The following is a 23,085-nucleotide window of genomic DNA, read 5'->3' as shown; positions in this document are numbered from 1 at the left end:
AACGTCTAAAAGTAGTTGTCGGGAGAAGTGACGTCACTGTGAGTTTTTCTTTCGAATGCGCGCTTCGTGGGAGAGTACGCCGGGCGTTTTGATCTATTCCCGTGCGATGGCCTGCGCGCGCTGCGGTACATGCGAATCGATGCTTAGCTAGCTAGCTAGCTAGCTGTAGCTAGCCAGGTCACTCGAGAGATTATTGAAGATATAGTTTGTTGTGCAGTGGTGTAGCACTGTGGGACACAGCTAGCTTGCTAGCTAGCTATCTTAGTGAGATCTAATTAAAAGATCGAATCAGATCTAATTAAGCTCAAATCTATATCTATCTAAGATAACTAGCGAGCTAGCTGTCTCCCACAGTTCTACATCACTGCACAACAAACTATATCTTCAAAAATCTCGCTACAGTATCTACCTATCTCTCGGTTACAGTATCGACACTACTTATCTCTATGTAGGCTATACAGTATCTAGCTAGCTATCTTGTGACCTGGCTAGCTACAGCTAGCTAAGCATCGATTCATCTCGGCATGTACTGTAACACCGAAATTCTTTAGGTGGCACAAAGCCACAAAATCTGTTTCTTACATGGGAAACATAAATACTAAACAATAATGGGATAAGCGCTGATCCCTGCGGGACTCCGAGTGAGTTGCCAGCGTGGGCCATGGGATGAATTAAACTCGCGCCTCAAGGCACCAATATTAACGACAAGTAAAAATATTTGCGCGTGTCATGGCGAGCGAGAGCATGGGAGTGTTTGCGGTGGCTCGCGTTCATCCAAGCCAAGAGGTCGAGATGTGGGTGGTTGTGTTCCAGCGCGGACCGCTTCCAGGCTGCCTCGTCGGCACGGGCGTGAGTTGTGAGCGTGCGTGTGCAAGTTTGCATGCGGTCATCTTCGCATGCGCGCATTCCAGATCAAAGTTCAGTAGATCTGCGCGCTGCCCCACTCTGCCCTCCGCTAATCCCCTCCCAGAATGGCTGTTACCGGGCAGACAATCGAACCCAATGGATTGCTAATAGATCTTAATGGAAACTTCACACACTCCCAAAAGTGCAGGTTCCGCCGCCCGAGTGCCTGCAAGCTGCTAATGAGGTGGCGGGTGTATAAATGATTATTTTTACGGCGGGATTTATGGGCGGGATTTGGGACGAGCAGTTGGAGGCACGGACTTTCTCAACGAAACAAATAGGACACATGATCTGACCTCGCCGGACAGTTGTCGGTTTTTAAGTGGCCGAGCACAAGAGTTAGAATTATTTATGACTGAATAGCACCCAGGGGGTGAATGAATATTAAAAATACACCAAGGATGTTCTTCTATTCATTTATTGATTGATTGTGGATTTCAGTTTTTACTTTAGGAAAGCATTGAAATGGAGACGATTCATCCAGATCAAATTTGCTTAAGTAAAAATTTAAAACGATGTGAAAATAGTTGAACCACTGCATGTTGAGCTCTAATATTGATTGATGCATTCGAGTGCTTTTGTTTTTTAATATCCCTAAAATCCAATGCGTACGGAGTTGTGTAATAACTTTAGCTTGTACAACCAGCACATTTTACTCCTAAATTCACGACCTAATCCTAATCTCCTAATCACGTCCCTAAATTGGGATTTTGGCGCGGGGGAGCAGCTGCCACTTGTGGTTCTTGAATGTACTTTCACTGGGTTTACACAATTAGTGGAAAAAAAAAAAATTCTATATCGTCCTGTGGTTTCTCTTTTTTTAAGACAAAAAAAAATGGCTGTGCTTTACCTTGACTAGTTTTGGCGACGACTGCCGTCTTCCTCAGAAACTAGTTAAGGTAAAACACAGCCTTTTTTTTTTTTGTCTTAAAAAAAAGAAGAAAAAAACACAGGATGACACCATTAGTGTTTCCTGTATACTTGGAGTAACTTGAGCTACGGCGGCTAACGTAGCATGTTGGTAACTTTTCTCTTTCTGGTTGACTATAATTCTCATGACAGTAAAAATGCTTACCTCTAATGTTGTACATTTTGATGGGAAGCGTGCGTGTGTGTGTGTGTGTATGCCGTGCGCTCGCTTGCGATTTGAGGACAGGAATGTTTGTTTGTGCGTGTGCGTGTGAAGGCAGCTGCCGGGTGTCCGTCAGGGGCAGTAACACACTCCCCTGCAGAGTCTTTTGTTGTTGGCCTCTCCTCTTACATGCACACTTTCACACTGGGCTTCATTAGTCCCATTTTTTTTTTTTTCAAGTGATTACAGAATGAGGAGAAAGCGCGAACTCCTGTCCGTCGCCATATTAGCATCTAAAACTTCCTAAAAAAAAAAAAAATCATCTTGGCATGTCGTTCGATTCTGTGCTGTGATTGGTCAGTCCGGCTTTCATGGGTGTGGCTTAAAGTCGTCATGTTGACCTTGTTACGTTTCAGTTCATCCGGCATTGAGTTGTCGTCCTCTTGACGCATCAGGTGAGCTAACTTAGCTTAGCTTGAAGTGAGTTCATCGACGTGGAATGAAAGTAAGCTACGTTGGTCACCTGCACAACACAGAAACTAAATATGAACACACCTGTTGATTGCGTATAAGTTGCCGGAGTGTAGAAAAGTAGCAAACGGCAAAGTACAGTCACAAAGAAAGGCATGCGGGCTATGCACAATGGGGGCCAAGTCCACCATTTTGCTTATCCCTTGAATGTGGAAAAAAGGCGTTGTTAATCTAGTGGACTTTATGTCTGCTTTTTTTGGGCATTAAAAAAATTCTTGAGGTCATCATAAAAACATCCGGATGGTAGCTATTCATCTGAATATTCTCTTTTTTTTTGGGGGGGGGGCTGTGACTTAACTGGCACTCTCACCCCCTGCAAACGTGCATCCTGGTCGCTCCCATTTCCCTTTGGGACGGTCCAGATATGATCGTACGACCGACTCCCCGCGCAGGAAACCCATCCCTCTACTTGGACCGGTTATCTTTGTTGAATACTTGCGAAGAAAGATGGACTCTTAATTTGGCTAGTGTAGTGAAAACAGCGTGATGGCAAAAGTTTTGGGGACACAGCTAATAAATATTCCTACAGAAATTGAGAGTCAGTGTTTTTGGCAGCCATCTTCGTGTTAGTCTTTTGGATGAAAATGATTCTTGGTCGGATTTCTACATGATATATAGTTTTAGTCAACGAAAACGCAAAAACAGCAAGAGTAGCTAGCAACAAGCTATGGTAGCTGCGCTATAACGTACTTAGCTGTGCTACTAGTCGCTCCTAAGTCAGTAGTCATCGTAAACTGTGTCATTCTCACCAAGTGATGACAAAAAAAAAAGACGAAGCCATGCTAATTGCTAAGCTAACTGAAGAATGACATGGCCAGCGCGTTTAACATTGGAATTAGCTCATTTGCTCCCCAAAACTTATTTATGCTTTTTTTAAAATGTTTTATTTTTAATGCTTGAGCATACAGAAGGCTTTGATGCAGCCTCTGAACTGAAGAGAACGCTTAAAGCAATGGTAGCTATTACAAAAACGGCCAGCAGGTGGCAGAAGAGTATAAGAGATCAACCAGGGCCGTGTTGCAAAAAGGCTGCTTTCCCCCACAGTTTTGAACAGATTTGTGAATAATGATGAAACTTGGCTATATTCGAATGCTAATTGCTGCAAAACGGAAATAAATAGAAATACACTTTTTTTTCCTGATGAAAGAAGAGACTCTAATCTTTCTTTTGGTACGTTCCATGTTTTTTATAGCAATAGAACACAATATTTTGAGGGCTTTGCAAAATCTGTCAAAATAAAATGAAACAGCCGGGAGCGAAGGGGATTGCTTCAGTGAAAATGGCTGGGAGTGAATGAGTTCAGGAAAGGTCCGCTTAGCTTAATGCTAACAAAACGCTGTCGACAGGTTAAGGAATAATAGCCTGCTTGGGCTTTTCATTGAGAGAAAATCATTCTTGCTAAAACTGAACCGGAAATGGAAATGAATTTAACTTCTATTCTGGTTTACGTCAGCCAAGAGGAGTGGCCTAGGTTAAAAGTATACAAGAAACAGTATATAAGAAAGTGCAATGGCCTTAACTGTCAAGCAAGCAGAGCAAAAACATGATTTGATAACTTAAACTTTCTTTTTGTGCAATGACCTAAATGATAAAGTATTGTTTGCTATTGACATTTTTCTCATGTAAAATATCGAGCGTCACTCAAAGATTGGCTTCGTGGACCTTTCTTTGTGCACTGGACCTGCAAAGAGGCAAAGTACCGTCATCCAGCATAGTTGGCAGCATGAAATTGCCCAAAATGGGTCGTATTGAAAAGGGTCCGAATGTTCCTTTTTCAACCTTTTCACTTTTGTCTGCCGCCTCCCACTTTCCCACCAATTATGCTCTTTCTTCTCCACTTGCCTTTACTTTGATACTCCCGAACCCACGCGGCATTCTTCGAAGTGACACACTGTGTGCTCCTCTCCAGGTAGCACACAGTGTTCGGCATGCTGCTGCACTTAACCTGACTCACCCTGCCAAGAAGTTGCTTCTGCTGCCGCCCGGATCTGGATGCATCAGACTCCGACTTTCTTGCTGGCCGCCGCCGCCGCCTGTCAGCGGGCGTCCGCCTGGACCGGCTCGGATCACCCGTCCTGATCCGAGCCAGGGATCGTCTTACCCACCCAGGTTTGTACTTTTCTGCACAAACACTCCCTGTGAAGAAATATCTATTATAGCAATTTCTTAAAACTCATTTGCTCCCGAAAACGCATAAATAGTTGAAATGTTTTAAGTGTCCCAAAGACGTGTTTATACGTTTTTTTAATGCTACAGCATACAGAAGGCTTTGATGCAGCCTCTAAACTGAAGAGAATGCTTGAAGCAATGGCAGTTATCACAAAAATGGATAGCAGGTGGCAGCAGAGTATAAGAGATCAAGCAGGGCCATTTTGCAAAAAGTTATTTCCCCCACAGTATTAAACCGATTTGTGAATAATGATGAAACTTAGCTATAGTTTAATGCTATTTTCTAATCGGACAGAAATATACTTTTTTCCTGATGCAAGAAGAGATTCAAATCTTTCTTTTGATAGGTTCCATGTTTTTATGGCAATATAACACAATATTCTGTGGGTCTTGCGAAATCTGACAAAATCCAGTAAAACAGCCGGGAGTGAAGAGGATTGCTTCAGTGAAAATGACCGGGAGTGAATGAGTTAAGGAAAAGTCGGCGTAGCTTAATGCTAACAAACAATGCAAAACGCCTTAGACAGGCTAATGAATAGCCTGTCTGTAACTCTCCATTCACGTTCGAAATGATCAAACTGACTAAAATTGATTTCATGATGTGTGATGGCCTCCTCCCGTTTTTATGACAGGAGAAGCTAAAATATTTAGCCTACTCATTCCGTTCCCTTTAACTCTTTGACTGCCAGATGTTTTCAGAAACGGGTTGTCCCCAGTGCCAGCCGATTTAAGCATTTTGACTGATCTTTCAAGGTCCACAGAAAATGTTGTGTTTGGACAATGGAAACACACATACTACCAAATGAAAGATTGTACTCTCATCTTTCATCAGAAAAAAAAGTTTGTTTCTACCTTATTCCGTTTTTCAGTAATCAACAATAGAAAATGGTTAGTTTCACCTCTGTTTTGAAACAAACGTCTTTTAACGTCTTTGGCACTCCTCCATAGGATTTTACTAAACGTTATTTAACGTTTTTGGCAGTCAAAGAGTTAAGTGAGCACTTACGAGGGAAAACTCCCTTTGAATCACTCACCTGTCTTAGTTCCTCCTTTTTTTTTCTCTTTTCTTTCTAGGTTTTATCTCGCATGCGGTCAGAGGACGTCTGTTTGCTCCCTGCTGACCGGAGCCCTTCTGGAAGCCACGGTCGCTCTCGGGGCCCGGTCCTCCTTGCCCTGTCCGTTCGGCCAGTTCCCAAACAGCAGCCACGGCGTGCTGAAAGGTGGGTGTCAAACTGTTTTTGCAAAGTCGGCTCCGCCGTGTAAGTATTCGTCAAGCTAAATATGGTTCGCGGGGGTTCGATTTGGGGAAGATACGCTTCCTGCTCTTCCCCTGCGGTCTCCTTACTCCCACATGGCTTTTCCCCTTAGAGGGATTTGAGTGATAGACATAAAGAAAGCATTTCTCCCATGCCCATATATGCATTTTTTTAAATTATTATTCTAACCTGTAAAGATGGCCTTGACAAGGGAAAGGCATCCAAATAAAATGCATTATTATTATTATTATTATTATTATTATTATTTTATTTTTTATTTTTTTCCGGGGAGAGCTCAGTATTGATCATTTGACATGTCATCATCATTGTTCTCCCTTTTTTATTTATTTTTATTTTTTTATTATTATTATTATTAAAGACATGAACCCCTATTTATAGGTGGTTACAAATTTCAGACCGAGCCGCGACTATATACCAGGGGTGTCAAACTGGTACTGGAACTGGCCCATCAGTTTTTTGTCCGTGAGGACAAAAAGCAAACAGCAGTTTTTCCTTCAAATTAATTGTTGTTGCTAATTTTGTCCACCGGAGGGCGCACTCACAACCACTTAAATGACATTCTTAAATTTGGCTGTTACAAAAAAATAAATAAATAGTGCTCATTTTTGTTAACTCATTCACTCCCAGCTATTTTCACTGAAGCAAGCACCTTCGCTCCCGGCTGCTTTGCTGGATTTTGACTGATTTTGCAAGGTCCACTTGCTATAAAAACATGGAACCTACCAATAGAAAGATTAGAGTCTCCCCTGTCATCAGGAAAAAAAAGTATATCTCTGTCCGTTTCCATTTTGCAGCAATTAGCATTAGAATATAGCTAAGTTTCATCATGAATTGTTTAAAACAGTGGGGGAGAGAGCTTTTTGCAACAGGGCCCTGGTTGTTCTCTTATACTCTGCTGCTACCTGCTGGCTGTTTTTTGTTATAACTACCATTGCTTCATGCATTCTCTTCAGTTCAGAGGCCGAATCAAAGCTTTCTGTATGGTCTAGCATAAATAAATAATAAATTTAAAAAAAACATATAAATACGTCTTTGGGGAGTGAAAGACAACATATTAAAACAAATCCGTTTTTGAGTGTGAATGAGTTACGAAATGGAAATATTTTCACAATGTTCATGTAATTATTTGCACCAAAAACCAGGAAGTCATTATTTTCTAGCTTATTAGGCCGTTGCAAATGTAAACTGTGCTATCTTTTTCACGGATTTCAATGGCATTCCCAAGTCTCAGGAAAACTCCACGTTCCATGATTTACAGACAGCCTCTTTCCTTTCTCTTTGAGAAAAAAAGAAAAAAGTAGTCATTCCTGTCATCTTCTTCTAGAGAAACTAAAAGCCACTTGACATCACAGTAAGCTCCCGTCCGCACGTACTCCTAAAAGTCAAATGACCGTTCTGACTAAGCGTCCAGTCGGTTACTCAGCTGCTCGCCGGCCTTCCAGCTTCTCCGCAATGATGCTGCGTATGACTCAAATGTAAGCTGAGCCGGACATTAAAGTGCGCTGGCTGCGCTCCACGGGACATGCCGTCTCTCGGCGGGAGGCCCCCCCCCCGCGCGCGCTCACTGTCAACATGCGCTTCGGTGCAACTTTCCCATCTTTCAAACCCAGCGCGCACGTGTAACATCCAAGACGTTTATAAGCGTACCGTCTAATGTTGTGCTTGCAGCTGATAAAAGCAGTGCGGGCGGGCGGGCCTACTGCGTTTCTGCGAGGACTTCGTTTTTAAGGTTGAAGTCATTATTGGATGTTATAGGAGACATTTCTTCTTAATGTTTCGACTTGAGCTTGTATAGTGCATTAATTTGTTTTCCGACCATATATGGCAACGGTTGTCCACAGCGGCTGTTTTGACAAAACGGCCTCGTCGTATGGCCTACCTCGTTTGAGATCGTGCTGACCTTGAGCTTTCAGGAGCCCCCCACCCCCCCAATCATCTTAAGTGTGCGTCTTTCCCAACTGATTTATTGCATAACAAACAAGGTATTCGTCAGTAGGGATGGACCGAATATTGGGTTGGTGTCGGCCATTTTGAAGAATCATACACCCAATAATAGATCAATTAAAATGTGATCAATTTTAAGTGTTAACTTCCGGGCACTAATTATTGGAATTTTCAGAGATGATGTTTGAAATGAAAACGAAGATACGTAGAATTTTAATACTGTACTTGAGATATATTAAAATTGTGGACAACTTTATTTAAAGTCGAAAACAATTGGGAGCTATTTACTTACATTTTTTTATTTAACTTTTTGTTAGATTTTTAAAACAAAGATTTTTTTTTTAACTCCAATATTTAACAAACCCTAAAAATTGTTCAATAAGCATATTCTTAACTCTTTGACTGCCAAAAACGTTAAATAACGTTTAGTAAAATCATATGGAGGAGTGCCAAAGACGTTAAAATACGTTTTTTTTTTCAAAAGAGAGGTGAAACTAACCATTTTCTATTGTTGATTACTGAAAAACGGAATAAGGTAGAAACAAACTTTTTTTTTCTGATGAAAGATGAGAGTCCAATCTTTCATTTGGTAGTATGTGTGTTTCCATAGTCCAAACACATCATTTTCTGTGGACCTTGAAAGATCAGTCAAAATGCTTAAATCGGCTGGCACCCACGGCATCCCTTTTCTGAAAACGTCTGGCAGTCAAAGAGTTAAAAATTCCCAAATATTTAGTTTTGATGCCAATGTTTTCCCTTTTTAGAAAGTGAATATCGGCTCCAAATATCGGTTATCGGCGTCCTTGACTACCAATAATCGGTATCGGCCATGAAAACACCATATCGGTCTATCGCTTCATTGTATTGCACATCTTTTCTGCTACTTACTACAAATGAATCACATTTTCATTCATATCAATGGCAAAAGAAGCATGACTGTTCTTACATTTTCTCCTATTTTCTCCTGCTCTTCACACACACACACACACACACACACACACAAACAAAACAATCTCACATTTAGTCCAGCTTCCGAATCATTTTGCAGCATTTTTCTCCGACGCGCCAAATGAAGGCCGCCCAGATTTCAAAATGGGAGCGGTTGAAGCCTCATTTCCTCGGCAACACAATTTACCGCGCGGCTGAAACGGAAGTCGCTCGGGTTTCGCCGTCCCTTCCCGAAGCTCGATGTGGCTCTCTTTCAATTTACTTTTCTTCCCTGGTACTTTTTCTGTCTCCCCGTCTGTCATCGTGGTGCATTGTCTTGCCCGCCGGCCTTTTTAAGAGCCACCGACAGCCGATGCGGCGGTGAGTCATCGCGGAGGGAAGTCTCAAGGATTACGTATTGTTCACGCCACTATGCAGTAGCTAAAAATAAAAAAGCTGTGATGTGAAAGTGCTTCTTACGGGTTTCCGGTAAGCAATTGGTTATGTAACGTGATAGTGATTTTTTTTTTTTTTCCCTTTTTAAATTTTTTTCTGGAGATGATAGTGATATAGCGACAGCCATTTGTAACAAGTCAGCATCTAGGATTTGTTTCCACATACACAAAATTCGTAAAAGACGACATCTGAGTAATGATCGGTGTCTGAAACGCGTACATAACTCGCCATTCATATTTTTCTTCTATACTCGCGTTCTTCACAGCCAATGAAAACGCTTCCATCGTCTCACAGTCCGATTTGATAAAACGCTCACAACGCAGGCGTATCCAAACTATGGCCTGGGGGCCATTTACGGCCCGCCACCTTTTTCTTCAGCGGCCCGCAACATAGACAAAAAAAAAAAAAAAAGACATTTGATACGGCTCCTATTTTTTATTATTTATTATTGTGGTGTTTCTAACCTTTATTATTATTTCAGGTACTTTTTTTGCCGTGCCAAAACTCCCACATAATACATGCGATTTACGCCGTTTAACTTTCAACTTGCTTCAAAAATTCACGTCTTCCTCGGAATATATTGTCTGATTCCACATTAAAAATTTCTCACTATTTAATTAATGTTAAACATCAACTTTTCCCCATTCATTTTCAATGGGACAGACTTTGACATTTTTGACCAGTAAACAGGAGGCGATGGTTCGAATCTCACCTTAGACAGATTGCAGTTCAAGTTTTTTTTTTTTTTTTTTTTAATCCATTCGACGACAATGAATCATTTTTTATTTTCACATAATTTATCTTTCAATTTACTTCATAAGCATTCCACATGTATTCATATCTTAGCATTCAGCTTTCTGTAGAAATCGCAGCGGGAATGCTGAAAGATATTTCTAGATTTGCAAAATCGAACTATTTCCAGTCCAACTAAAATAAGACAATTTCTCTGTTTCCTGAAATTTCTGCTGCGCCAAAGTCTAATTTATGAACACATCACATGAATGATTCTCAAGTAACTGTTTTAAAAATGTTAAAAATTGTTTGCTCTTATTTTAGCTCTGAATGCTGTCCAGTGCAGAGGTGGATTTATTCTAGGGGGGGGGGGGGGGGGGGGGGTTTACAGGGCTCTTGGCCACCCTAAAATCCTGAAAAATCTAAATCACCTTTAACACAAAGCTGTCATGTAGCAATTTTTCAAAACTGACCCCAATTTTTTTTTAATTGCTTTCTTGACTAATTTTTCGCATGTAAATTAAAGTTAAAGAAAGATCCTGCCATTTTTTTTGTTTGTGACACTTTTGGACACCCCATTTTCATATTGGATGTTCCTGTTGCCTAACCCTTCTCGTGCCCGCGCTCATTCTTCGTGGTGATTGGTTGCCTGCTTGGTGGAACCTCTAGCACATGGCTGTAAACTATGTATGGCGCAGGGTGGGGGTGGGGGGTGGTGTTGGGGGGGGGGGGGGTTAGTAGGCGGGGGGTCGAGACAGACAGAGCGAGAGGGAGTGAATGTAGTCGAGGGAAAGAACATGTTAAGAGTGTTTACTGGTGAGGGGAATGGGCGAGCGAGGCAGAGAGAGAGAGAGAGAGAGAGAGAGATAGATCCAGGCGCGATGCACAGGAAGAGATGAGAGGGAGAGAGAGCAGCTGCGGGGGGGGGCAAAAGGCGTAGCGCCGGCGGTGGCTCCAGCGCGCACGGGTGCACCTCGCAAGGCCACTGAAGTGACAGCGCGGGAGGCGGAGTGGTCAGCTGCCGCGTCGGGCAGCCATGAAGCACTCACACAGAACGGACCTCAAGCTGTTCAGTAAGTCCGGCCGCTCGCAGCGCGTCGACTCGGGCACGTGTTGAGCGCCAACTGCTCCAATCCGGGGCTTCACAAAGAGTCAACGGATTTGTTAGTAAATGTTTGGCTAGAAGATTATGCTTATCTTCGGTTTCTCTCCTTTTGCTACCTTTATAGTTACAGCTGCTTCTTTATTATACCCATTTTCAGCAGCTGTCATATTTCAGAATAATAACCTTTATGGTCAACTAAAACAGGCACTCGTAGCAAAAGAAAATTCATAATTGCCCAGTCAACAATTCCTACTGGACTTAATTGTAAAGATACCATTTTTTTTTTTCATTTGTTTGTTTTGTATGGATAGCCCGCAGCTAACTTTCATGCAAATATTTACTACGTCCGATGTGTACTTGATGATGTAATTTACTACTGTGTCATCATAGGTTAATGATGCGTTCCGACGTACTTCACGTTAGCGATGGACAAATGAAGCTTCGTGAAAGTTTCATGAAACACGTGTGATACTCCTCTAGATGGCACTGTTGGTTTAAAGATGCGGTGGAAATGTATGCAATTTCCATTGCGCTGGCCTTTATTTAAACCGAGAGCACCATCTACAGGAGTAAAAAAAAAATATATATATATATATATATGTGTATCATAAGTGCTTCATGAAGCTTCATTATCCCTTCACTGCTTTATGTACAATTTGAGGTTACGTCTGTTTTGTAAGAATGACGTAAGCTGATGACTCGGCGCATTAAAAAAAAAAATTATTATAATTAGTTGCAATTGTATCAATTGATGAAAAATCACCGCTTAAAAATGTGCCTGAAAATGATGATGAAAAATGTCAACACAATTTCCATTGCGCTGGCTTTTATTTAAACCGAGAGCACCATCTACAGGAGTAAAAAAAAAATATATATATATATGTATCATAAGTGCTTCATGAAGCTTCATTATCCCTTCACTGCTTTATGTACAATTTAAGGTTACGTCTGTTTTGTAAGAATGACGTAAGCTGTTGACTCGGCACATTAAAAAAAAAAAAATATTATAATTAGTTGCAATTGTATGAATTGATGAAAAATCACCCCTTAAATACAAATGTGCCTGAAAATGATGATGAAAAATGTCAACACCTCGTGGCAATGAGAAGTTAGTGACTGTCAAATATTTTATAATAATAATAATAATATTTATTTATTTATTTATTTATTTATTGAAACTGATTCAAGATATTGGTTCAGTCATTTTTTTTTCCTGAAGTAAAAATAGAACTTTGCACATGTTACATAAAGGACGACTGAAATCAATTAATTTTGCCAGGCCCTCAAATATGCAAATTATTTCGGAATCGGACACTGCTCGGGCCCTAATTACTGTCGACAGGCTGACATCAGAGGATTTGGACAAATTTAATTAAAAGAACGTCTCTTATTAACGATGACTTGATTATTCAAATAGTTTTGATTCGATTAGTTTGGATTTGAAAAAAAAAATATCCATACAGTATCCAGGTTCTGTTTTTACCGTGTTGCCGTGCAGGTTTTGACCCGCCGACACCGACGCTGGATGTGACGGCGCGTCGTGCACCCGCCACAAGGTCTCGCTTTTATAGAAAAATATACACAAAAAAACAAGGGCGAAATGTCATTTTGTACTTGACTCCATTTTGCTTGCGAACGTGCCTTGCGCATTCAAATCGGCCGCCAAAAGGTAACAGCGACGCGTCGATTTGAATGCGACGCGCATGCAGACGCGTCCTCTTATAACTCTGTTTACAATGTGTCGCGGGAACGCGTGCGCGGGTGCGAGTGGACTCCTTTCGAGCGCATGTGTTATCTTCCAAGGACTAGACGCTAGACCGACAGATCAACGGGGGGGCAAGCGAGGAACTAGCTGTTATAAAAAGAGCTTTCCCAGTACTGGAGTCGGGACCGAGGTCGCTCTGACATTTTCTTGGAAAAATGTTCATTTCTTCTCGGTGACCACCTGGTGAGATGAATCGATAAGTGATGATGATTTTGAACATTTTTTTTGGGGGGGGCATCGGCGTCAATTGTTTGTTGGATCGCAACGAGTGCTTTTTACTTGGTATGAATAAGTTATGATGCACAAAGCCATCAAGGCAAGACCACTCTAAAAGTTTTTCATTTCCTGCCCTATTGATTATTTTTTTTTTTTTCCAATAGTCCCTTAACAGCACTTGAGTATGAGTCCATTGTTAGTTGATATTGAGTGGATGGTATTTGTGAACACAACACGCGCAACATTCATCAACCCGAACATCCATCACGAGTTGGGTTGGTCTCATTATTTCACTCTCTAGTTTTGTCTGCTTAGTCCACGTTCCAGTCTTGGTGTATAAATTGAGTTTTACAATACTGTATATAATTAGGGGTGGTAGACGATTAACATTTTTAATCTTAATTAACTCTTTGACTGCCAAAAACGTTAAATAACGTTTAGTAAAATCCTATGGAGTGCCAAAGACGTTAAAAGACGTTTTTTTCAAAACGGGTGAAACTAACCATTTTCTATTGTTGATTACTCAAAAACGGAATAAGGTAGAAACAAAAAAATTTTTCTGATGGAAGATGAGAGTCCAATCTTTTTTTGGCAGTATGTGCGTTTCCATAGTCCAAACACATAATTTTCTATGGACCTTGAAAGATCAGTCAAAATGCTTAAAATCGGCTGGCACCCACGGCATCCCTTTTCTGAAAACGTCTGGCAGTCAAAGAGTTAATCACATGACTTCAATAGTTATTTCATTAACTTTTACTGGATTTTGACTGATTTTGCAAGGTCCACAGAATATTGTGCTCTGTTGCTATAAAGCATGGAACCTACCAAAAGAAAGATTAGAGTCTCTTCTTTCATCAGGAAAAAAAAAAAAAAAAAAAGTATATTTCTGTTTCCGTTTTGCAGAAATTAGCATTGGAATAGAGTTAAATTTCATCCTTATTCACAAATCTGTTTAAAACAGTGGGGGAAAGCGCTTTTTTGCAACTTGGCCCTGGTTGATCTCTTATACTCTGCTGCTGCCACTTGCTGGCCATTTTTGTAATAACTACCATTGCAGTTCATTCAGTTCTGAAGCTGCATAATTATTATTTTTTAAACAAACGTCTTTAGGAGCATTGTTTAAAATAGAACGCATTTATACGTTTTTGGGAGCGAATGAGGTCATTGCAAATTTGATATCTGCTCAAAATGAACAATAAAATTTACAAAATATATATTTTTTATGCTGTTTTCATACTCTAAACAAAAGTGAAAAAAAACATTAGTCATTTCATAATAATTCATTAAATTGAGTTAAAATTTAAATGAGTGTGATATTGATTTCTGTTGATCATTTCTCTGCCACTAGATGGCAGAATTGCATTTGTAAGACGTTGGTGACAGCTCAGTGCATTTTTCTTTTCATATTAAGAGCTAGCTCATCTTGAACATGAAGTCACTTTTTAAAATTGTAAAATACAACTTGACCCCAGTCCCCACAAATATATGCATTATTAATCATTTTATTTTTATTTTATTATTTTTTTCTGGTGCGATGCAACTGGAATCCCCCCAGTACAGGCTTTCCAAGTAAGGGCCGGTCAAAAGAACTTAAAAAAATAATAATTAACACACAAATTTTGATACCCCGAGTATATATAGTTTAATAAGTCCCTGTTGCAGAAACGCACGAATAAATCAGTGAATGCAATCAATATCCTCTGAGATACCCACACTTGCCTCAAAATATTCTTTCCCGGTAAGAACAGCGTGACATTTTCTTTCATGATCGCTTTACCAAGTAGGATGTTCGCATTTAGAGCGGCGGCCATTTTAATGCGATAGGCCTCGATGCATAAACATCACGTTTATTCTAAATTCTTCTCAGCGGGGGAGGGGGGCTCGCACTTCCTGGCCAGAAAGGTCAAGGGGCGTAAATACAAATGTCGAGCTGCATTTGTATTCATTAGGCGGAACACGTACAGCCGCATCTTGGGACAAAATGCGTTTCATCCTTTCCGCCGAGCCTCTCGAGAGCGCGTCGTCGCCGTCTTGGGTGAGGACGTCGATTGTCTCTCCGAAGCAAAGAAGGAATGAATAAATAAATGGCTGGTCATGAAATTCATAGATCTCCTTTGAGGCGGCCTCTGTTTTCCAAATCAAAGAGGCTTGCCGATAAATTGATGAGGGATAAATAATTAATTGGTCAACAAATTTCTACAAAATTTTGTAAGTAAACTTTTCCAGGTGATTTTGTGCCCTTGTTTTTTATTCTAGTATAATAAATAAATTTAAATAAAATGTATTTATAATCAATTTTATTTTTAATACATTTTATAATAAATTTATATTAAATGTATAATAATTTAGAAAAAAAAATATAAATACAATTTATATATATTAACTCTTTGACTGCCAGACGTTTTCAGAAAAGGGATGCCGTGGGTGCCAGCCGATTTAAGCATTTTTGACTGATCTTTCAAGGTCCACAGAAAATGATGTGTTTGGACTATGGAAACACACATACTACCAAATGAAAGATTGGACTCTCATCTTTCATCAGAAAAAAAAGTTTGGTTCTACCTTATTCCGTTTTTCAGTAATCAACAATAGAAAATGGTTAGTTTCACCTCTGTTTTGAAACAAACGTCTTTTAACGTCTTTGGCACTCCTCCATAGGATTTTACTAAACGTTATTTAACGTTTTGGGCAGTCAAAGAGTTAAATTTTAGAATACATTTACATTAAATTTATAATAATTTTGAATAAATTACTCTAAATAAAATGTTATTATAAAGATGTTATAAATCTGCCAGCTGTTGTTAATGTTATTATATAGATTAAAAAAATAAGTAAATATAAATACAAAATAAATTTTTATTTATTTATTATACTAGGGAAAAAAACAAGGGCAGATTCGGAATCAGTGCAGAAAAATCATCTGGAAAAGTTTACTTGCAAAATTTTGTAGAAATTTATTTTCAATTATTTGTATTATTATATTCATTTAATAAATATAATAGTATATGTATATACAGTATATAAAAAGTAAGGAGATTTGGTTTCCCCGAGAGCGACGCCGTTGCCGTGGCGACCCGCCAACCATTTCAAGGGTTGCCGGGGACAGTCCGCAAGTGTGTTTGCCTGCGTTGTGTATGGAAGCTTCATTTTTGATGTGCGCGTCCGCGTGCTGACAATGAGCAGAAGGCGGTGCGTGTCATTTGTTTGGCCGGCGCTCTCTTTCACGCGCATCTCATTACAGCAAACGGCTCATCCAGAAAGCGCCGATTGTGAATATGAATAAAAACAGGACAATAGTGCGGTCCTCCGTTTTGGAAGGGAGGACTCGCGTTCATGTGGCGCTCGTCGCGTCCGTGGATGCTTTGTATTAATGGAACGGAAATCACAAAACACAAGAACCGGCAGGTGATAAAAAAAAATGTTGACTTTAAAATGCGGAATTGGGCAGGAAATCGTGTGTTTTTTAAATAAGGACACCCTATGTTATTGACAGTTCTCTTGTTCAGTTATGAAAATCTGCCCCCTGGTGGCCAAGGTGCAGACGGAGCAGAACAATGGCCATTGAATCAAAAGCAAAAAATGTGACCAGGCATGGCGTCAATTATAGGAGAGGTCTGCTTTCCTAAATGTCCAACCTTGTCTTATCTTGTGTCTCTTGTCTCCCCCCCCACACACACACACACAGAGCGTCAGCTGGCCAACAGCATGACCAGCAGCGCTCTCCCCGCCAGCGTGAGCGGCATCAGCAAGGAGCTGGCCGAGCTGCGGCACCTGGTGCAGTTCCCCGAGGAGATCGCCTGCATCCTCACTGAGCAGGAGCAGCAGCTCTACCAGCGGGTGGGACCGGAAAAACATTCCTGACGCCCGACATCGGGATCTTGACACTTGCGTTAAGCGTTCTGCTTCTTCCCGGCGCAGGTGTTTCCCTTGGACTACTTGTGCTTTCTGACGCGAGACCTGGGCAGCCCGGAGAGTCAAAGCAGGCGGCACCCCAACCTCAAGGCCTCCCTGTCGGCCCCCAACATGCCCACGCAGACGGCGCAGCGCACTAATGCTGTGGAGGACCTGGTGGCGCGGTTCAATGAGGTCAGACATTTATGAGGCGCAAGACGGTGGATATAAAAAGTCGACACATCCCTGTTGAAATGCTAGTTTTTTTGGGATACGTTTTATTCGATTTAAAAAGAAAATAAGTAAAAATAAATAACTAATGTGGTTGCAAAAGTGTGCACACCCACTGTTTTCCCCAAGTTTAATTTAAGTCAGCCCATACATGCCACCATTTAAAGTGCATCTGATTATTATTATTTTTTTCTGAAGAAGAAGAAGAAAAAAAAAAGTGCATCTGATTAACCCCAAATAAAGTTCAGTTGTTCTAGTAGGCTTTTCCTGACATTTATTTTTTGATTTTCTCGCAAAAGCCAAAAGGTTTTGTGCTATCGCTGCTAAGTGCTAACTAGGCCCGGCTCGATTATAAAGAAAATAGTAATCGCGATTATTTTGGTCATAATTGAAATCACGATTAAGATGATCATTTATTTTTTGGTACAAAACAAGAAAATGTTTAAATGAAAAAAATATAAGACCAATACAATTATTTAAAACACTATAATTCCTTTTGGATGATTAAAAAAAAAAATTATTAGTTGTTTTAGAAATTTTGAAAGGTGTAAATGTGTAAATATAAACAACTCAAAATTAGTATTATAATCTTTTTTTTTTTTTGGGTTATGCTGATTTTGTAATTGTGGAATGTGCTAATTTAAATTTTAATTGCACAGCCCTACTACGAACCACTATTTGAAACTGTTGGCTGAACGCCAGCAAGGAGGTGCGAGTCCGCTGAGGCGAGAACGCTCTTTCGCCGTGCCTGGCGAGTGAGTCTTTGAATAAACACGGGTGGAGGGGAGGAAAAAAATGGGGAAGTGAGGCAGAGATTGAAAGGCAATGATGTCACCTTGCGTACTTTTCATTAAAGGCACCGGGAGACGCCGAAAGAACACAAAATTCCCCGTATGTGCATTTTTGACTTCCATACATGGACCCTTTTTTTTTGTTGTTGCTTCAATTCAATTCAACAATGTGCTGCTCCTTCTGGCGTGCTCGCCTTGGCCACCGGGGGGCAGTATAATCCAGACATAAGAGACACATGAAGAAGAATTTCACAACCGACTCAGTAAACTGCAGGAATCCAACTCGAAGAACTTATTAGTTGGGTCATTTGTATCTCAAGGCATAGATTTTATTATGTTTTGGTGTAATAGGTTGGGCTTGTTCGTATGACAAACGGCGCCGGAAACAACCATTAGCGAGGAGGAAGGCCGAAGTTGTAAACAGTGTCAAACAGTCTTAAATCGCACAGGCCATAAACTGACTTGGCTGTATGAGTGGGAATAAATTTCAACAGTTATTTAAAGATGATTTTTTATTTTTTTTTTGCAAGATATGCTTTGCAGTTTGTTGTTAGTTTGCAATAGCGCCGCGTCATCAACGGTTACGCAACACGTGCATCAAAGGAGAGTCTGACCCTCGCAGCTCAACTATAACACATGCCCAGACGGCGACAGACACACCACATCAAAGTGATGGCGGATCAGTGTGTAGCCTGCGCGCGTGTGTGTGTGTGTGAGGCAAGTGTCACTTTTCGCATTGGATCTCCTGCCCTGAATTACTTGAGTAACGCTAGCCGGCTGCTGACAGAGCTTCGCCTTATGCCGGCGAGGGCGTTTCGGTGAAACCGTGTTTGTGGCCGCACTCACACTGCTGGGAAACTGCGCATGTGCGGCTTACATTTTAGAGATATGTATAAACTGGCACGGTGATTCCCGTCCGTCTTTTGTGAAATTATCCAATTTAACTCTTTGACTGCCAGACGTTTTCAGAAAAGGGATGCCGTGGGTGCCAGCCGATTTAAGCATTTTTGACTGATCTTTCAAGGTCCATAGAAAATTATGTGTTTGGACTATGGAAACACACATACTACCAAATGAAAGATTGGACTCTCATCTTTCATCAGAACAAAAAGTTTGTTTCTACCTTATTCCGTTTTTCAGTAATCAACAATAGAAAATGGTTAGTTTCGCCTCTGTTTTGAAAAAAACGTCTTTTAACGTCTTTGGCACTCCTCCATAGGATTTTACTAAACGTTATTTAACGTTTTTGGCAGTCAAAGAGTTTTAATTAGTCTGAGAATTGTATCACAAACTGCACTCAATAGATTCAATGGACAGTTATGTACGTTATTTCAAAATCAGTGGCTGTTTTCGATGTTTCCATTCAACATCGATTATTATTATTTTTTTAAACCTAGCCCTTCTTATCACCTTTAACTAAAAACAAAACAAAGCTTAAATAACTAATACATAATTGCTTAACTGTTTTTATTTTATTTTATTTTTTTAATAAAGCTGGATAATCCTCCAATTTCTCTGTACGCAGACGTGGAAGGAAAAGTTTGGACACCCCTGACCTCATTGAAATCGTTTTTGTATTTGTCAGCTGGAGTAAATATTGCATTGAGCAAGTTAAATGTGACCGTTTGGACAAGGATTAGGATGATCGCAGTAACTTTCCTAACCGTTCGCGCATGGCTGGATGTTGTCGTTCGCGTCTCTCTGAATGATCCTGGCTCATTTGTGGCTCACGGCGGGCTTGTTACGTAACCGGTAACCAGGGGGGGGTTAGCAAGTTCTTTGTGTGTGTGTGTGTAGGTACGCATACATTCACGAGACACTCGAGACGGAGAAGCGGCCTGATTGATAGCTCATAGTTTGCTCGGTGTGAGTGTGAGAGAGCTGTATGTGAGAGAGAGAGAGTGTCTTTTGTGACTTCCTGAGGTTAGTCAGTGCGATGCAGCTGATAAATAATGATGATCTCATGTTTTCATTTGGGACGTACGCGTAGTTGCCTGGAATTTAGGGGCCCGCGAACCCTTCTCGCTGGTCGTAGATAACGGGAAATAAAACCAACATGAAATATGCAAACACAACACATGTCACAGTTTTATTTGGATGTCATTCAAAGTGCGTGTTTGTAGTCGTTGACACTGATTTCGACAATTTTGCCCAAAAATGGATTGTTTTGTTAAGCGACAAAATATTTGCGATGGAGGACCGGAAATGCCAAAATTCTAAAATAAATAAATGACAAAAAGTGAAAATAAAAATGGATATAAAAAATATAATTTTAAAAATTTGATAAATAAAAAAATGTATAAATGGAAATAAAAACAATAAAATGTATATCCATAAATAAATAAGTAAAAGTAAAAATTTATATAAAATAAATGTTGAAATAAATATATAAATAGAATAAATAGCCCAACCCAAGACACACTAAGGACCGCCCCTTCATATGAATAACATTTCGACCTAACAGAGCGTCTGCAGCATGAAATAAGTAAATGTGAGAGCACAGCGTTTTTATTTATTGATTGATATTTAATTCTCTTTATATATTTATTTTTGTATTTATTTCCACTTTTTGAATCTCGTTCAATTTTATGTATATTTCTTTTTCGTCTTTCTTACAGATTTGTTTTCTTATTGGACCTTTTTTTTTTTTTTTTAATTTTATGTTTATGCCAATCAGTTTACATATCTGGGCAGAATTTGTGTAAAGGAAGTGTATCGTGACACCCTGTATACAATATACGCATGTGGTGCCAAAGATATGGCCCCCGGGTCAGAACCGGCCCATCAGGGGTCTCAATCTGGCCCGCGAAGACAGAACACAAACTTCAGTTTTTCACTAAAATGAACTTTTGTTGCTAATTTTGTTAATTGTATTGATGAGCACTTCAATGATGGTCTGAAATTTCGCGCTTACTCTGGATTTGATGCAAAATTTTTGAATTCATTTTTGTTAAGGAATGGAAAAAAATTCTAAATGTTCTTGTAATTTACTTTTATTTATTTATTTATTTTTATTTATGTTTCTATCAATATTTATTTTTTGGATTTAATTTTTGAATTATATTTATTTATTTATTCATTTTGTATTTTGGCAGTTATGGTCCTCCATAATTTGCAGGGTTAATTTTTTTTTTGTAAATGTCCAACCTAGTCTTGTATTCACGCGTGTGTACCTGCCCCGCAGGTGAGTTCATGGGTCACATGGCTGGTGCTGACTGCTAGCTCCATGGAGGAGAAGAGGGACGTGTTCTCCTATCTGGTCCATGTGGCCAAGTGCTGTTGGAATATGGGCAACTACAACGGCGTCATGGAGTTTTTGGCAGGACTGAGGTTGGACGCACTCGCTCGGCACAGCCGCAACGGCTGTACCTAAAATTGTTGTGTTTGGACCGCTTTGCAGGTCCCGCAAGGTGCTGAAGATGTGGCAGTTCATGGACCAGTCCGACATCGAGACCATGAGAAGCCTGAAGGACGCCATGGCGCAGCACGAGACCTCCTCGGAGTATAAGAAGGTCGTCACCAGAGCGCTCAATATCCCAGGATGCAAGGTGAGTCGGCTGTAATGCTTTCGATTCTGTCGTCTGAGCATGAGACGATCGTCTTTGAATGTCGGGGAGGAGCGAGGTGAAGCCTCGGTTGTTAACTCTTTGACTGCCAGACGTTTTCAGAAAAGGGATGCCGTGGGTGCCAGCCGATTTAAGCATTTTTGACTGATCTTTCAAGGTCCACAGAAAATTTTGTGTTTGGACTATGGAAACACACATACTACCAAATGAAAGATTGGACTCTCATCTTTCATCAGAGAAAAAAAGTTTGTTTCTACCTTATTCCGTTTTTCAGTAATCAACAATAGAAAATGGTTAGTTTCACCTCTGTTTTGAAAAAAAACGTCTTTTAACGTCTTTGGCACTCCTCCATAGGATTTTACTAAACGTTATTTAACGTTTTTGGCAGTCAAAGAGTTAATAGAAGCAATAAATAATAATTAATAAGTAATATATATGAAATAATATAACTATAATATAATATTATAAGTTTTTATAATAATATTAAAGTTTTTATAATAATATTAAAGTTTTTATAATAATATTAAAGTTTAAAAAAAAAAACTAAATTAAAGAAGACTTATTTCAGTCATCAGATTTGTACGTGCAACTTTTAGTGAGTCAACGTTAACGTCTTATGAATTTCATCAGTGTTAGCTTAGTGCGCTCAAGAAACACTGAAGGATTAATTGACCTTTGTCTCATTTGATCCCAAAAACGTGTTTATACGTTTTAAAAAAATGTTTAGTTTATGCTAGAGCATACAAACGGCTCGGACCTCAAGAGGTCGCTTAAAGCAATGGTAGTTATTACAACAACAACAAAACGGCCAACAGGTGGCAGCAGAGTATAAGAGATCAACCAGGGCCATGTTGCAACAAGCTCTTTTTGCCAGTGTTTTTAACAGGTTTGTGAATAATGATGAAACTTAGCTATATGCTAATGCTAATTGCTGCAAAACAGAAACAGATACAAATGTACTTTTTCTTTCTTGATGAAAGAAGAGACTCTAATCTTTCTTTTGGTAGGATCCATGTTTTTATAGCAATAGAACACAATATTCTGTGGGCCTTGCAAAATCTGTCAAAATCCAGTAAAACAGCCGGGAGCGAAGGGGGTTGCTTCAGTGAAAATGGCTGGGAGTGGAATAGTTTAAGGAGAACTAAAGGCGATTTTTATTTATTTTTTTGCAATTATGTGTTTAACGTGCCCCCTCTCGTCTTGACTGAAAATGACGTCAAAATGCCCTCGGGCTCGCATTGCGAACATCACATGACCTAACAAAGTGCAATGTATCCAAAAAGTGACTTATGTAAATGCAAGAGAGTAAATATAGCGCCTCTTTTAGTGTTTTTGTTTGAGCCATGCAAATGTTTTCTCTCCAAACATAGGTGGTACCTTTCTGCGGGGTGTTCCTGAAGGAGCTTAGTGACACATTAGACGGCACCGCCAGCATCATCCGTCTTGAAACGCCCGCGGATCACACCGACGACTCCATCGAGGTTTCACACTCGACCGTGCGTGCTC

The 23,085-nt window shown here is 40.1% G+C and overlaps 1 protein-coding gene across 5 annotated transcripts in view; it reads left to right on the top strand.

The window, feature by feature from the left end:
* plce1 (phospholipase C, epsilon 1) overlaps nt 1–23,085 on the top strand; it is a 62,034-nt gene that overhangs the window by 21,126 nt on the left and 17,823 nt on the right. For 4 of the 5 annotated variants that reach the window (XM_077550267.1, XM_077550266.1, XM_077550265.1 and 1 more), the window contains exons 5-11: nt 4,419–4,618; nt 5,753–5,898; nt 16,786–16,937; nt 17,019–17,186; nt 21,198–21,343; nt 21,414–21,561; nt 22,950–23,060. In XM_077550267.1, the coding sequence (XP_077406393.1) occupies nt 4,419–4,618; nt 5,753–5,898; nt 16,786–16,937; nt 17,019–17,186; nt 21,198–21,343; nt 21,414–21,561; nt 22,950–23,060 (1,071 nt within the window). Of the gene's footprint in view, nt 1–4,418; nt 4,619–5,752; nt 5,899–10,804; nt 11,088–16,785; nt 16,938–17,018; nt 17,187–21,197; nt 21,344–21,413; nt 21,562–22,949; nt 23,061–23,085 lie in introns of those variants that run through there. The other variant, XM_077550269.1, reaches the window with a different exon arrangement.

This window comes from Vanacampus margaritifer, chromosome 18 (genome assembly GCF_051991255.1).
Source record: "Vanacampus margaritifer isolate UIUO_Vmar chromosome 18, RoL_Vmar_1.0, whole genome shotgun sequence".
Taxonomy (NCBI): domain Eukaryota; kingdom Metazoa; phylum Chordata; class Actinopteri; order Syngnathiformes; family Syngnathidae; genus Vanacampus; species Vanacampus margaritifer.
The sequence above is the reverse complement of the archived record's forward strand: the minus strand, read 5'-3'. Positions and strand labels throughout refer to the sequence as shown.